This window comes from Natrix helvetica (assembly GCF_964273705.1).
Source record: "Natrix helvetica genome assembly, chromosome: 8".
Lineage (NCBI taxonomy): Eukaryota > Metazoa > Chordata > Lepidosauria > Squamata > Natricidae > Natrix > Natrix helvetica.
The window spans coordinates 22,154,114-22,169,426 of record NC_138559.1 but is presented as its reverse complement, the minus strand read 5'-3'; the positions used below and the strand labels follow the sequence as shown (position 1 = coordinate 22,169,426).

At 41.3% G+C, this 15,313-nt stretch overlaps 1 protein-coding gene across 4 annotated transcripts in view; it reads right to left on the bottom strand.

Moving 5' to 3' along the window:
* Positions 1–15,313, bottom strand: part of NTM (neurotrimin) — a 686,981-nt gene that overhangs the window by 72,203 nt on the left and 599,465 nt on the right. For all 4 annotated transcript variants that reach the window (XM_081961267.1, XM_081961268.1, XM_081961270.1 and 1 more), the window contains one exon: positions 9,432–9,557. In XM_081961267.1, coding sequence (XP_081817393.1) covers positions 9,432–9,557 — 126 coding nt within the window. The remainder of the gene's footprint in view (positions 1–9,431; positions 9,558–15,313) is intronic.

The following is a 15,313-nucleotide window of genomic DNA, read 5'->3' as shown; positions in this document are numbered from 1 at the left end:
CATGTGACTGGGTGGGCATGGCCAACTTGTAAAATGTGGTGAAACTCACTTAACAACGCTCTTGCTTAGCAACCAAAATGTTGGCTCAGAAACTCTGGCATTTGAAGCACGCAAGTCTTAAAGCTGTCAAGTTACAAGACCCTTGCACCCCTAACCCTTTAGAAAAAAAACTCCAGGGGTGTTCAAACTTGACAGCTTTGAGACTTGTGGACTTCAACTCCCAGAATTCCTCCTCTCGCTCTTCATCTTGATTATATGCGGATGGGCAGGGGGGGGAGGGAGCTGGAACCGATTCTAAGCGGCACTGTAGATTTGTGGAACCTCTTCTATAGAAGAGGTTAGAACTGGCAGGAACCCACCCCTGGTATAGGGTCTTCTGCCTGAGCAGGGGGTTGGACTAGAAGACTTCCAAGAACCCCCTTCCAACTCTATTATCCTGTCATTCTGTTCTCTTCATAAACTTACTGCTGGATTAAAATGCCTGGCATAGAATGTAGGAAAAACCTCAAGTTTGTCCACCTGTTTTTTCTATTCCTGTATCATGTGCTGAATTAAATAGTCCATATTCAGATCAGTAGGAGACCACTTCTGTTCTCCCATGCAGCTTTCCAGCCAGATTATATTCCCATCATAATGACCCCTGACTCAAGAAATCTGTTGAGTTGTCAACAGGATTTAAACCTGGTGGAAAGCTACCCATGATAGTTCATTGGTTTGTAGAAGAAGCATTAAGATCTTATTTGCCAAGAGAACTGGAAAAGCCGGCATTCTGATTTCTGCTCAGTCGAGACTTCTCTGCACTGGAGATCATTTCACATAAAAGAATCAGGATGAGGTTAAGAAGGAAAGCAATCTTAAATGAAACAGCTAATGGCGAGTGTAGAGTAGACATATGTTTAGATCTATGCTGGTTTATGACCCTAATGAGCATTTGATTAGATGTATTTCGATTGATATATTCACCTAGTAAATGTTTATGAGCATTAGTGCTTGTGAAAATAGGTCAACGAGATTAGGACTATTGCTTGCTCAGACACGACACTTGGCTGATAATGCTTTTTGATTTAAGCAGTTCCTAGTCATTACATTAACTAAGTTGCAAATATGTCTACATCAGTACAAACATGACAACAGATTCCATGGAAAGAGAAAGCTTTGCGAAAACTATGAATTAGCTAGAGCTGGACTTTCTTAAACAGAGCACTCCATTATTGCCAGAATATTCATGAACTGGAATAGGACATAGCAAGAGGTCAGGCATTGGGGACTTGCTGGAATAGATCATGGCAACAAGGTCAGACAATATATAAGCTTGGCAACTGGGTCAGCCAATGGGAACTATTTGGTGATGAGAGCCAAGCCAAACAGCTCGGAGCCTGGGCATGGCTTAACTTTGTAGCTCTGAGTATGTGCAAGATAACTAATCTAGTCTGCTCTCTGAATTTGAAACTGGAAACCAATCTCCTCTTTCTACCATGTTGCAAGAATCTGCTGTTGTTATTGTTCATTTATTCATCTGTTATTATGTATTAAAGAAGTTAATAAATCCTGCTGACTCAGTTATCTGTGTGTGCTTTCTGGATGTGATTTTTGCAACAAACTCTGACAATTATTTTATGGAAGAGTTGCAAAGCAACCAACTCATAAATGAAACCATTCTCCTTAAAACATTTATAAGAGGCTCTAAGATGTCTTAATTGTTTAGACTTCCTGCTGGTTCCTTGTGCTGGGCCAATTTAGACTACGAGCTGAAAGAGTTGGAGGCTCACAAGTTCAGACTTAGCAACTCTTACCAGTTCCGTCTCTCTACAGTGTACAACCTTTTGGGGTCACCGCCATTGTTAAGAGAGAGAAAAAAGTCTATCACTCAAAGCCAGTTGTTATAACTCTGTGTTTTCTCAGAGCAAGTGCTGCTCCGTGAAAGTGGACAGAGCTGAACCTGGGAGCTTTCTGCGGGGAGGAAATTCTATAGCTGCTTCTTACACTTGTTCTATTTCTTGACCTTCCGTGTGTCAATCTTCCTGATGCCTGCCGAAAAATTATATCTCTGGCTCTGCCATTTGAGTGAACTCAGTCCCTCCCAGGATTCTGACACTAATAATATTATCTGCCAAGCTCCCAGCGCCTGGATTGAATCTGTCCCAGCAGGTGCCAATGTTGACCTTCCAGACACTCTCCATCCTGCCCCACATCCGATGTCTTGATATTTGCTAGCTCAGGATGAACACATCCTGTCAATTAGAGCTTCTCAGGCCCACGCTAATGAAGGCAAGCCGCTTTTCCATCAAGTGGCAATTGAAGAAGTGGGCAGAAAGACGGGGAGTCCAGAAAGACATTTTCAATCTTCTGCACGTTGGAGAAATGAAAAAGGTAGACATCTTTGTCTGGCTGGAAATTAAATGTTTGCGTAGCATAAATGATTTTCTGCAAGCTGTAGTTAAGACTACTACGTTCTACAGTATGACAGTTGAAGCAGTGGTGAAATATTTTTTTTTAAACTACAGGTTCTGTGGGCGTGGCTTGGTGGGTCATGTGACTGCATGGGCGTGGCTATGTAATCATGTAACTGGGGGGTCAAAAGACAGAAACTCACTTTAACGAGATCCTACTGGAGCAGGGTTGGACTAGATGACCTCCAGGTCCCTTCCAGCCCTGGATTATCCTCTGAAGCTGCATCTAGTGACAGGTTCGTAGCCCTTCCTTCCTCTCCTTTTCCTCTTTCTTTCTTTCTTTCTTTCTTTCTTTCTTTCTTTCTTTCTTTCTTTCTTTCTTTCTTTCTTTCTTTCTTCCTTCCTTCCTTCCTTCCTTCCTTCCTTCCTTCCTTCCTTCTTTCTTTCTTTCTTTCTTTCTTTCTTTCTTTCTTTCTTTCTTTCTTTCTTTCTTTCTTTCCTTCTTTCTTTCTCAGCATCCCCCACCTCTGTTTTTGGCCTAGCAGGCTTCAGGGAAGTCTGCTGGGAGCAAAAACAGACACCCCACCCCCCCTTCACGTTTCTGGAGAACTTGTGGTAAAAAAAAATGCTTAAAAAGTTAAAAAAAAACTTCTGGAGATCAGCTGTGTGACATGCAATCATCAAAACATTTTTTAAAAAAACTTTTTTTTAGTATTTTTTACTACCAGTTCTGCGAACCAGTAGCATTTTTTACTAATGGTTCAGGCGAACCGGCCCAAACTGGTAGCATTTCACCCCGGGTGAAATCCACTTACCTCTGCTACCGGCAGGACCTTCCGTGCATGCACAGAGTGTCAAAATGACATCTGGGTGGGTGGTGGAGCCTGCCACCGAGCGCGCCTAGCAAGCGAGTAAGTGAACAGCGAGGTAAGTGAATACCGAGGGATGAGAATCCACTGTGCCACATGAATTAGATTAGCTAAAAAGCAGGAAATCCTGCTTTCTAGCTAATATAAATTGAGCGGCACAGGTGATCATCATAAAAACTGATTCGCCCGAACTGGTAGCACTTTTTAAATTACCAGTTCGGGCAAACAGCTGGCATCTTTGCTACCGATTCAAGAGACCCGGTCCGAACTGGTAGCATTTCACCCCTGAGTTGAAGGAAGAAGAGACTGAGAAATAATCTCAGGAACAAATATCTTATTTTGTTTTTGTCTGCTCAAATCAATCTTCACTTCAGCGAACAGCCCAGACAACAGTCTTGCAATTTTCATGGCAAGGTTTTTCCCCAATATGATTTGCCAATGCCAGTCTTCTTCCTAGGGCTGAGGGAGACTGAGAAGCTCAAGGTCACAAGGTATTTGTGCCTCGGGGGGACTAGAACTCACAGTCTCCTGGTGATTGGCCAAAAGTCACCAGGCCAGCTTTCATGCCTAAGGCAGGACTAAAACTCACAGTCTCCTGGTGATTGATCCAAGATCACCCAGCAGGCTTTCATGCCTAAAGTGGAAGTAGAACTCACAGTCTCCTGATGCTTGTTCTAAAGTCATCAGGCTAGGTCATCATTCTGAATGTGGACTAGAATTTACAATCTCCCAGTTGCTAATGATGCCTTCACCACTACACCAAACTGCCTCTGTGTACTATTTAGTGTCACTTTTTGTCAGTTTCATTTCTCCCCAGGGGTCTAAAACTGCAGCCCAACACATAATCAAAGTGATCAAAGCCAAATACTAGAGAGACCAAATAATTTACTTTGCATAATAGGTCATTAACCTAGAAAACTGGTTGCAATATGCCACTATGTTAATTACTGAATGAAGCTTATTAAAACCCAACAAATAATCACTTAGCCATTCCAAGGGATTAGAGATATCAACTCCAGGGGATGGAGGATTGAAGAGAAAGGAGACTATTTCATTCTTTCATCTCTACCTATTTGTGTATCCCAATGTCTGCACGCACACACACACACACACACACACACACACACACACACACACACACACACACACACACACACACACACATATATATATATATATATATATATATATATATATATATATATATATATATATATATATATATATATATGAATCACGATGCTGGCCACTCAGTTCTATGCATATTGACTATTTCCTTTTTAGCCACATCCAGAAGACTCCTCTGGATGAATAATGGAATAACAGAGTTTGAAGGGACCTTGGAGGTCTTCTAATCCAATCCCCTACTTAGGTAAGAAATCCTACACAGATTCAGACAAATGGTTGTCCAATCTCTTCTTAAAAACTTCCAATGTTGGAGCATTCACAACTTCTGACACTGCCCAAATTAAACTGTCTTCTAATACTGCACTTTTTTTACTGATTTTTAGAGCCTATTTTCTTCTTCTTTTTATATGTATGTATGTATGTATGTATGTATGTATGTATGTATGTATGTATGTATGTATATGTATATGTGTGTGTGTGTATGTTCCAACATAACTCTGGAACGCCTTGAGCAATTTCAACCAAACCTGGTACACACTGGTACACAGATGACTTACTCTCTGGAAACAAATACTGTGGGGGATAAGACACCCCTAACATCCCTTGGGGGGGGGGGGTGTTCTGTTAAGATACAGCCTGTTGTGCCTTAAAAGGGATTCTACTGTACTGTCGTAAAATGGACAGCACAGTGGAGTTGCCATGGTAACGGCTTCACAGAACTCCACAAGGGCTCCTTCTGGTAAGGAGTAAAATCCAACATTATAAATGACATTTGGTCCGAGATTATTTTTGAGGACAAATGTATGGATTTAGGATAAATAAATATCCCGACAACGCTGGATTATCATCTAGTTTTCTATCAAACAGAAGAAAGCCAAATCTTCATGCAACTCGTACTTTGGACTCCATTCAAATCCACTTCTGATTATTTCTATCTCTTACTGAATGAAAGAGGGCATTCCTTTAAGTGCATTAATATGCAATATTCTCTGCAACAAAAACTGTACTACGCTTTCAAGCAGCAGTACCATACTAATTATTTAGACTTATTTAGGATTTAGAATGGAAACCAGACTTAAATGAAAACATTTATAAAAACACACTAGTTGTTGCGATCCTGAACCATTCCGACATTTTGGTTATAGCCTGGTATAGTTACATCGCTGTAGTGAAAACTTCATTTAGTAGAAATGTATCCTGCTGGCACTAAGTAGAAGAATTCATGGTCGAATCCAGATGCTGCAAACATTTGGTTCTCCAATTCCGATGCCCAAGCTACCCCTTCACCCTCTTTGACAAATAGCTCAGTCACATAACAGGTTTAACGGTATTATGCGAAGATTGAATTTACCAGGTAATACGAAATTTAGAAACCATGGAAATTAAAATATATGTTCTCTTAGGGATGGATAGCCTATGCTATTTCTAGTTTGTCTCAGTTGCATGTGTGTTCAGTCATACATTACACTTTTCCCTCAAAAAAGAGGGTGAAAATCTGGGTGTGTTTTATACACTGAATACAGCATTTTTGGCCTCCTGAAACCCCACCCTTTGCAAAAATGGCCGTGTAAATGGCCTCTAGGAGGCTTTCAGAGTGTTCCTGTGGGCTGGGGAGGGAAAAATGAGCGGAAAGCCGGCAGTGTTTTGCTCATTTTTGCCACCCCAGCCCCCAGGAACACTCTGAAAGCCTCCTAAAGGCTATGCATGCCCTTTTTTTTGGACAAAAAATGGGCCTGTTTTCACAAAAAAAAACGGGCCATTTTTGGAGGTCTGCAGAGTGCAAAACCCTTTTTTTAAAAAAATTGCGTCTTCAAAATCTTGGTGCGTCTTATACTCCGAAAAATATGGTGTGTGTGTGTGTGTGTGTGTGTGTGTGTGTGTGTGTGTGTGTGTGTGTGTAATCAAGTTAAAGTGAGCACATATGTGCAGTTCAATATAAATTGTTCTGCGCATGCGCATAACTCAAAAAAGAATTGGCGGCGGTGACGACAGTGACCGGGGAACCAGTTCAGAGGTGTGTCCAGCCTGGGTCACTGCCGGTTCTATGACCCAGGCCAGCATGCTACTACCGGTAGGATCCCGCCTCTGCTCAGAGACATATAAAATGAAAAGATAACTGTATGCCTAGGTGTGCAGTGTGCCAACTACAATTTCAGACCATAAAACTCTCTAACACTCTGAGGTTTAATGGTGATTTTTATCGCTTTGTTAAACATTTAGTTTAGCATGAAATCTTCAGGTTTTATTACAGGTCGCATTAAGGTTTCACAGATAACCCTGAGTTGAGAGAATACACATTGATGATTTAAATTATTGCTTACAAAACAACTGCAACCCCCCCCCCCAGATCCCAAAGAAGCATCGTTCATTATCCTGTTTTTTTCCCCTTTTATAATAAAAAGAAAATAGTACAACTATGAAACCAAATGTTACTATAGCATTGTAGGAGGTTAGCACTCATCTAAGATTCGTCTTAGGAAGGCCTACTAAAATCCTACCAGTTTGAAATCTTTTGGACAGGATGGAAAAAGGATCCTCAGTCAACCATTATTTGAGGATGACTGTGTTGTCCTCGCAAAACACCTAAGCTCCACATGAATTCAGGCCGAAGCTACTCAAGAAAATTACCTAACTCTGCAGGTAAAAATCTGATTAGCTTGCTCCTCTCCTCTTGATTGCCTCAGTGTTTCCATAGCAGCTAAAACCTACACATAATGGAGACATCCGATTTCAACTCAAGGAAAGCTCTTGGAGAGAGAGGGGGGGGAGGGAGGGAGGGAGAGAGAGAGAGAGAGAGAGGGAGGGAGGGAGGGAGGGAGAGAGAGAGAGAGAGAGAGAGAGAGAGAGAGAGAGAATACACCTGGGTGGATAACAGGGAATAAAATATCTTTGCAGAATGAAAATTATACTAGTGGCAACATCTAAAAGGGAAACCCATCAGTTGAAGCTAAAGCCCAAGGATTGCAAACGAATCCTGTGCCACCAATTAGGTAGAGCATCGGGTGAAGTTAGATGGATTGTCAGAATGAGAAAATAAGTACAAGATGAAGATGGGGCTCAAAAAAGGCCAGCTTTTTTTTCAGCTTCTTGCAAAAATCTTTCTCTAATTTTATCCCGCAGGCTCAACAATTACCACTTAGGCAAAACGTAGTGTGAATCTGACTGAAAGCTGCCATTACGATTCATGAAATTTATACCTGGCTGGCCTTTTTATCCTTCCTTCTTTTTAAGCTCAGAGACACAACAACAACAACAACAACAACAACAACAACGACCTAGGAGTACTCATTTCGAAAGATCTAAGCCCCAGAGCTCACTGTAACAGCATTGCAAAAAGGCATTGAGAGTTGTTAACCAAATTTTGAGAAGCTTCTTCTCCACATTGCACTGCTAACCAAGGCACACAAAACTTTTGCCAGACCAATCCTCAAATACAGTTTGCCTGCCTGGAATTCACACTGTATATCGGACATTAATACAATTGAGCGGGTCCAGAGGTATTTCACGAGAAGAATACTCCACTCCTCTACTCACAATAGAATCCCTTATGCCGCCAGGCTTGAAATATTGGACCGAGACAACCTAGAACTTACACTGCCTATGGTCTGACTTAAGCTTAGTACACAAAATTGTCTGCTACAAGGTCCTACCTGACAATGACTACTTCAGCTTCAACCACAAACAAGAGATACAAACTCAAGGTAAACGCTTCAAAATCGATTGCAGAAAATACGACTTCAGCAACAGAGTGGTCAATGCCTGGAATGCTCTACCTGACTCTGTTGTTACATCCTCAAACCCCTAAAACATTAACCTTAACCTGTCTACCATGGACCCTACCCCATTTCTAAGAGGTCTGTAAAGGGGTGTGCATAAGCAAACCAGTGTGCCTACCACCCCTGTCCTACTGTCCCCATTTACTTGTACACATTTCTTATGTATACACTTATACCTGCTTATACGTATATGTTTAAATGTTGTATTCATACTTATATTTGCTTTCTCATACATGCTTGGCAAACCTAAATAAATAAACAGTAGACTCCTTCCTGGTCTATTCCATTTTGGACTGTAAGGTTGGGTAAACACATCTTGTAACCCTCACACACAAGTACACCAAACCTTATCAGTGGGAAATAACTTCACCTTCTCAGTGGAGAAAACGGAGTCCAATCACATCACCTTTTAAAATGTTCTGTGGAATCCAGTTTTCAAATCGAAAATCAATTGATCGGTGAAATCAAATGATCGGAAAGCTTGCTGGCCTGGTTGCTCTTTTTCCTCTTTCTTTTTTTGGACACAGTGACACTCTTGTGGGATATAAATGTTTGTTGGCAAAGAGATTCCTCCACATTATTCAGTTCTGGCTGGACCGAAGTACTTTGTTCTCTCATTACATATCAATTGTGTGTAGCAGAAGGGAACAAATACACCGAGACAGCCACAGATGTTCCATTTGCTGATGTTAATTGTCTTACCGTATTTTTTTAGCTCAGCTATTATTTTGCATACCAGTGCTTCCCCCAAAATAAGTCAGGGTCTTATTTGCTTTTGACCCCCGAAATATGCACTTGGCCTTATTTTGGGGGAGGTCTTATTATTTTTGAGGTGTAGGAGATGACAAGCATGGTCACCTCATGGCTGCTGCTATGTTGAAATAGTTTTGGGTAGGGCTTATTAATTTGGGGGGAGAGCTTATTTTAGTGCATGTGCTCAAAAGCCCGATTGGGCTTATTATCCAGGGAGGTCTTATTTTTTGAGAAAACAAGGGCTATATTTTTGCTTGGTGTATATTGAGATCTTAAGCGGGGGAAAGGGAAGAGAAATAAAGTACAATTCATAACCTCTGCCTACCTCTGCACTAGGGAATTAATATCCATAGGCACAATGACTCCTCAGATCAGGAAATATGCTAAAATAAATAAAGCAAATAAGATAGTTTTCAAGAATGGGTATTTGACATCAAGGCATCCTACTATCTAAGGCAGCAACAGTCCAACGCCTGGATTTTGATGGCGAAGGATCATTGAAAAGCTTATCTTACCTTTTGGTGAAATATGTCTCCAGTTGATTGTCGGATCTGGCCTTCCTGTAGCTATGCAGGTGAGACTTATGTTGCCACCTTCATTGATGGAGATGTCTGAAGAGATCTCAACAATCTTGGGAGGTACTGCAAGGACAAGGAAAGGAAAAAAGTCAACCCAAGATTTAGAGAAGCTATATATTTTTTTTGAAAATTCTTTGGGAGAGGCCACCGTTCAGTAGCGATAGACAGAATGTGAGTGTTAAGGTTCGTTCTCCGAGCTGGTTTCCATACATTTCATTATGAGACTGGGTAACTGTCAAGAGTTTGTTGCAGAAAAAAATCATATCCAGAAAGTACACACAGAGAACTGATTCAACTGGATTCATTAACTTCTTTATGCACATAATAACAGATGCATAAATGTACAATACCAATAGTAGATTCTTTCAATGGGGTAGAAGTTGCAAGCAGAACACAAGCAGGAGAGAACCGTCAGATTCATTTCAGAGTTCAGAGCAGACAGACAAGTTTAGACTAGTGTACTTCTCAGAGCAGCAGATTCAGAGCTCAAAGCTTACAGACTAGTTTCAGTTTCAGTTTTCAGCTAAGCCACAAACGAACTCCAAGCTTAAGTTTCTGATTCCGAAACAGCCCCCATTGGCTGACCCAGTTGCTATGCCCATTCATTGGCTGGTCTATTCTAGTCTATGAATAGTCATACTCTGACAATAACATCTTCAGCAGAATTTAGGGGATGTCAGTTTCTGTGTTCTTCTGCTTATAAGGGTTTTGTGTGGTCAGTAGGTCTTGTGATGGAGAGGTCACATCAGGTGAAGGTCTTGTGATGGGTCAGGTGTGGGTTGTGTCAAGTGAGAGTCTTGTGATGGGTTTTGTGATGGGACCAACCCACCAAGCTTGGAGAACGAACCTCCATCCTCACTCTGCGCCCAAACTACAGTCCTCGACTTACAATAGTTCATTTGTGTGTGTGTGTGTGTGTGTGTGTGTGTGTGTGGCTAAGTATGTTTAATTGGGTAACTAGATCAACTCATTCACAATTGTGTACTGATGATATTCTCTCCAATCACATAGTTTGGGAGAATAAACCTAGCAGTGTAGATAAAACTCTCCTTATGAGAATATGTGTCAAGAATAAAAAAATATTCCCATCTCTCCCTCCTGTCCATCATATATTAATATGTCCTTGGCATACTATTGGATCAATCTCATCATACATTTAACATTTTCAAAGCCTGAGTTTTCTTTTCCATGAAGTTTTGGCATTTGACACCTCTTCCCTCTTAGTCTAAAACCTTAGCAAATTTAAATTCACATAGCCATGTCTTCATGATATGGCTTCATACTTAATGATATTTATCTCACGATATGGAAACCTTTGGTTGAGAGATGCTCATATATTTGAATCTGTATTTTAATAATTAAATACCTACAAGTTCATCCATCCACCCACCCACCCACATCACCCCCCTCCCCAAAAAAGGATCCTCCATGCTTTAATATGGAATCTGTTTTCCGCAATTCCTTCCCTATGTCCCATCCATGTGCCAGTCACCTTTCCAGTCTTTTTTTTTAACAAGGAAGCTGGATAAATGTAGAACGGACACATCGCCTTTGCATTCATTGCCTTTGACACAAAGTAAGTAATTTATTGATCTGTAAAACACTCAGAGACGCTCAGGAAAGGATTATGTCATGCCAACACTTGGCAATAAAATAAAAAATGATGGACTTTCTGCGAACATGAGAGGTGATTTAAGGTTTGTAGCTGGAAGTGTAGTTAAAGTACATTTTAAGTGGAAATCAAGGTAAGTAATGAATTACCCTATGTCTGGAAAGGCTATTGGGAGTTCATTTTCTTGGCTTCTGACTGAAGAGCTAATATTCTAACCATACGCTAGAGAACTACAAAGGACCAAGCTAGTAGAATGGGCTTAAGTAGGGGATGGGGCAAAAAAATATTTAGACACTAATATTGGTTAGTGGTGACACTTGACTCCATTGCAAGGTAGCCAAAGTAGGACTCTAAAACAGTAGGATATGAAATATAGGTCCCAGTGTAACTTTATGGAAGTTGATGTAGAAGATCCACAATTGTCTACATGGAACGAATAAGAGCTTTGGAAGAAAGACAACAAAGAAACTCCTACAATTTTGAAGACCAATTGATTTATTAGTGTACAAACTTCGCTTCATGCATCTGAGGACTGATGAGCCATAAAAACCTATGCAAGAGTACATTTGTCTTGAAGGTCTCCAAGGCATTGTGGTTATTACAGATGGACATACTGTATTTTTCGGAGTATAAGATACACTTTTCTCCCCCCAAAAAGAGGGTGAAAATCTGGGTACATTTTATACACTGAACACAGCATTTTTGGCCTCCCAAAACCCTGCCCCCTTTGCAAAAATGGCCATGTATAGCCTTTCGGAGGCTTCCAAAGTGCTCCTGGGGGCTGGGAAGGGCAAAAATGAGTGAACAATGGGCTGTTTTTTGCTAGTTTCCCCCCCCCTCCAGGAGCACTCTATAAGCTCCTAAAGGCTATGCATGCCCTTTTTTGACAAAAAAATGGGCCCATTTTTTTTGCGAAAAACGAGCTGTTTTTGGGAGGTCTGCAGAGTTCAAAACCTTTTTTTGAAAAATTTGCCTCTTCAAAATCTTGGTGGGTCTTATACTCCGGTGAGTCTTATATGAAAAATATGGTAGATTGGGGCAACTACAGGTGAAACTCGAAAAATTAAAATATTGTGAAGAGGTGCAATATTCTAGGCTGAAAGTATCTCACTCTAATCAGCTAATTAAGCCATAACACCCACAAAGGGTTCCTGAGCCTTTAAATGGTCTCTCAGTCTGGTTCAGTAGGAATCACAATCATGGGAAAGACTGCTGACCTGACAGTTGTGCAGAAAACCATCATTGACACCCTCCATAAGGAGGGAAAGCCTCAAAAGGTAATTACAAAAGAAGTTGGATGTTCCCAAAGTGCTGTGTCAAAGCACATCAATAGAAAGGTATGTGGAAAGGAAAACTGTGGAAGAAAAAGGTGCACAAGCAGCAGGGATGACCACAGCCTGGAGAGGATTGTCAGGAAAAGGCCATTCAAAAGTGTTGGGGACTTTCACAAGGAGTGGACTGAGGCTTGAGTCAGTGCATCAAGAGCCACCACACACAGATGGATCCTGGACATGGGCTTCAAATGTTGTATTCCTCCTGTCAAGCCGCTCCTGAACAACAAACAACGTCAGAAGCGTCTTACCTGTGCTAAAGAAAAACAAACCTGGTCTGTTGCTCAGTGGTCCAAAGTCCTCTTTTCTGATGAGAGCAACGTTTGCATCTCATTTGGAAACCAAGGACCCAGAGTATGGAGGAAGAATGGAAAGGCACACACTGCAAGATGCTTGAAGTCCAGTGTGACGTTTCCACAGTCTGTGTTGATTTAGGGAGCCATGTCATCTGCTGGTGTTGGTCCACTGTGCTTCATTAAGTCCAGGGTCAACGCAGCCGTATACCAGGAGATTTTGGAGCACTTCATGCTTCCTTTCACAGACGAGCTTTATGGGGATGCTGACTTCATTTTCCAGCAGGACCTGGCACCTGCCCACACTGCCAAAAGCACCAAAACCTGGTTCAATGACCGTGGGATTACTGTGCTTGATTGGCCAGCAAACTCGCCTGACATGAACCCCATAGAGAATCTATGGGGCATTGCCAAGAGAAAGATGAGAGACATGAGACCGAACAATGCAGAAAAGCTGAAGGCCGCTATTAAAGCATCCTGGTCTTCCATAACACCTCAGCAGTGCCAAAGGCTAATAGCTTCCATGCCACGCCGCATTGAGACATGGCATGGAATTACTCATTTATATAATATATAGATATATACAACATTTACATCTTTATTACTCTCTCTCATATATTTTATTAAAAATAAAAATATGGTTTTCTGCCTGCATGGTGTTCTGTGATGATCCGAAGGACAGAAAGAGGGAGTAGTGACCTTCCTCCCATATTTTGGCATACCAGGGGTTGTAACACAACCCTGGTATGTATGTGTGTGTGTGTGTGTGTGTGTGTGTGTGTGTGTGTGTGTGTGTGTGTGTTCAGCATGCATTATTTTTACATCTCTTTTCTAGCCAATTATACCACCTATTCCATGTCTTGTAATATACCGGTATATAAGTCTAAGTGTTATTACTTCTACTACACATCTACCAGAGTCACACCTTGTAACCTTTCCTTGTATGTCGGTCAGCTGTATATACAATCCTCTGCTTTCATGAATAGAAATGTTATTGTACCAGACTCTGACCTCTTCCAGTTTGATCAATGCCTACATTTCCCCTTCAGTTTGTAAATTCTTTCATGCTGCTCTCAGACAGAAATAGGACAATAAGATGTTTTGGGGTTTTTTTGTATCCAAATCCCTTCTGGGATCTAAAGGAATAAATGTATAGATCGGTCTACATTTAGAATGAGTCACATGCTAGCAGCTAGAAAACTGTAGCTGATAACAAAGAGCTGAGTAGGATTGGATTTGGTTAAATCCTTTCATGTGAGATCATCAGGAAATCCCAGGGCTGCAGGCTAAGCTGGGGGGGGGGGGGGATGGAAAAAGATATAATAGAAGAAAGCAATAGTGAGAAAGAAACATGGAGCTGCTGAGATGAACCCCGAGGCAACTTTAGCAACATCCAGTTTGTACCAAAGACCCATAAAATAATAATAATAACAACAACAACAATAATAATAATAACAACAATAACAACAATGGTAACAGTAACAGTAATAGTAATAGTAATAGCACTTAGACTTATATACTGCTTCACAGTGCTTTACAGCCTTCCCTAAGCAGTTTACAGAATCAGTCTATGGCCCCCAACAATTTTACCCATCTCGGAAAGATGGAAGGCTGAGTCAACCTTGAGCTGGTGAGGATCGAACTCCAGACTATGGGAAGAGTTAGCCTGCATTCTAACCACTGGGAGGGAGGAAAGGAGGGAAGGAAGGAAGGAAAATAGCAATAGCACTTAGACTTATATACTGCTTTACAATGCTTTACAGCTCTCTCTAAGCAGTTTACAGAGTCAGCCTTCAGTTTAGAGTCAGTTTACAACTCTTCCTTCCTTCCTTCCTTCCTTCCTTCCTTCCTTCCTTCCTTCCTTCCTTCCTTCCTTCCTTCCTTCCTCCCTCCCTTCCTTCCTTCCTTCCTTCCTTCCTTTTTTCCTTCCTTCTTTCCTTACTTCCATCCATCCATCCATCCATTCATCCATGCATTCACCCATCCATGGTGCACAGTGGTTAAACTGCCATATTGCAGGCTAACTTTTCTGACTGCCAGGAGTTTGATTCTTACCAGCTCAAGGTTGACTCAGCCTTCCATCCTTCCAAGGTGGGTAAATTGAGGACCCAGATTATTGGGGGGCAAGAGACTGACTCTGTAAACTGCTTAGACAGGGCTGTAAAAGCAGTATGAAGTGGTATATAGAGTAAGTGTAAGTGCTGATGCTAGTACTTTGATAGAAAAAGAAAGGCTGCTTGTTTCATGCCTTATCCAGCAGAATTTAGTTCGCCCTGGGGACTCCGAGTGACAGTCAGGATAGGACAAAATAATACAAGACGCCTCCAAGTTTAACCATGATCTAATGTTGTCTTTCACTCTTGCGCGGAATGATTACCTTCAATGTAATATTTTTACTGTTCTCTCTCATGTAGCCGAGAGTAGTTTAAAAACTAAATCAGTTGTGTCGTGAACTCTCATCAACATAGATTACAGTCCCCCACATTAATCAACTATGTTTCCTGATTGAACCAATTCAGAGTTACAGCCTTAATTGATACAATTTGCATCTGAAGGAAAATAGAAGTTGGGGAAGAACTGTTT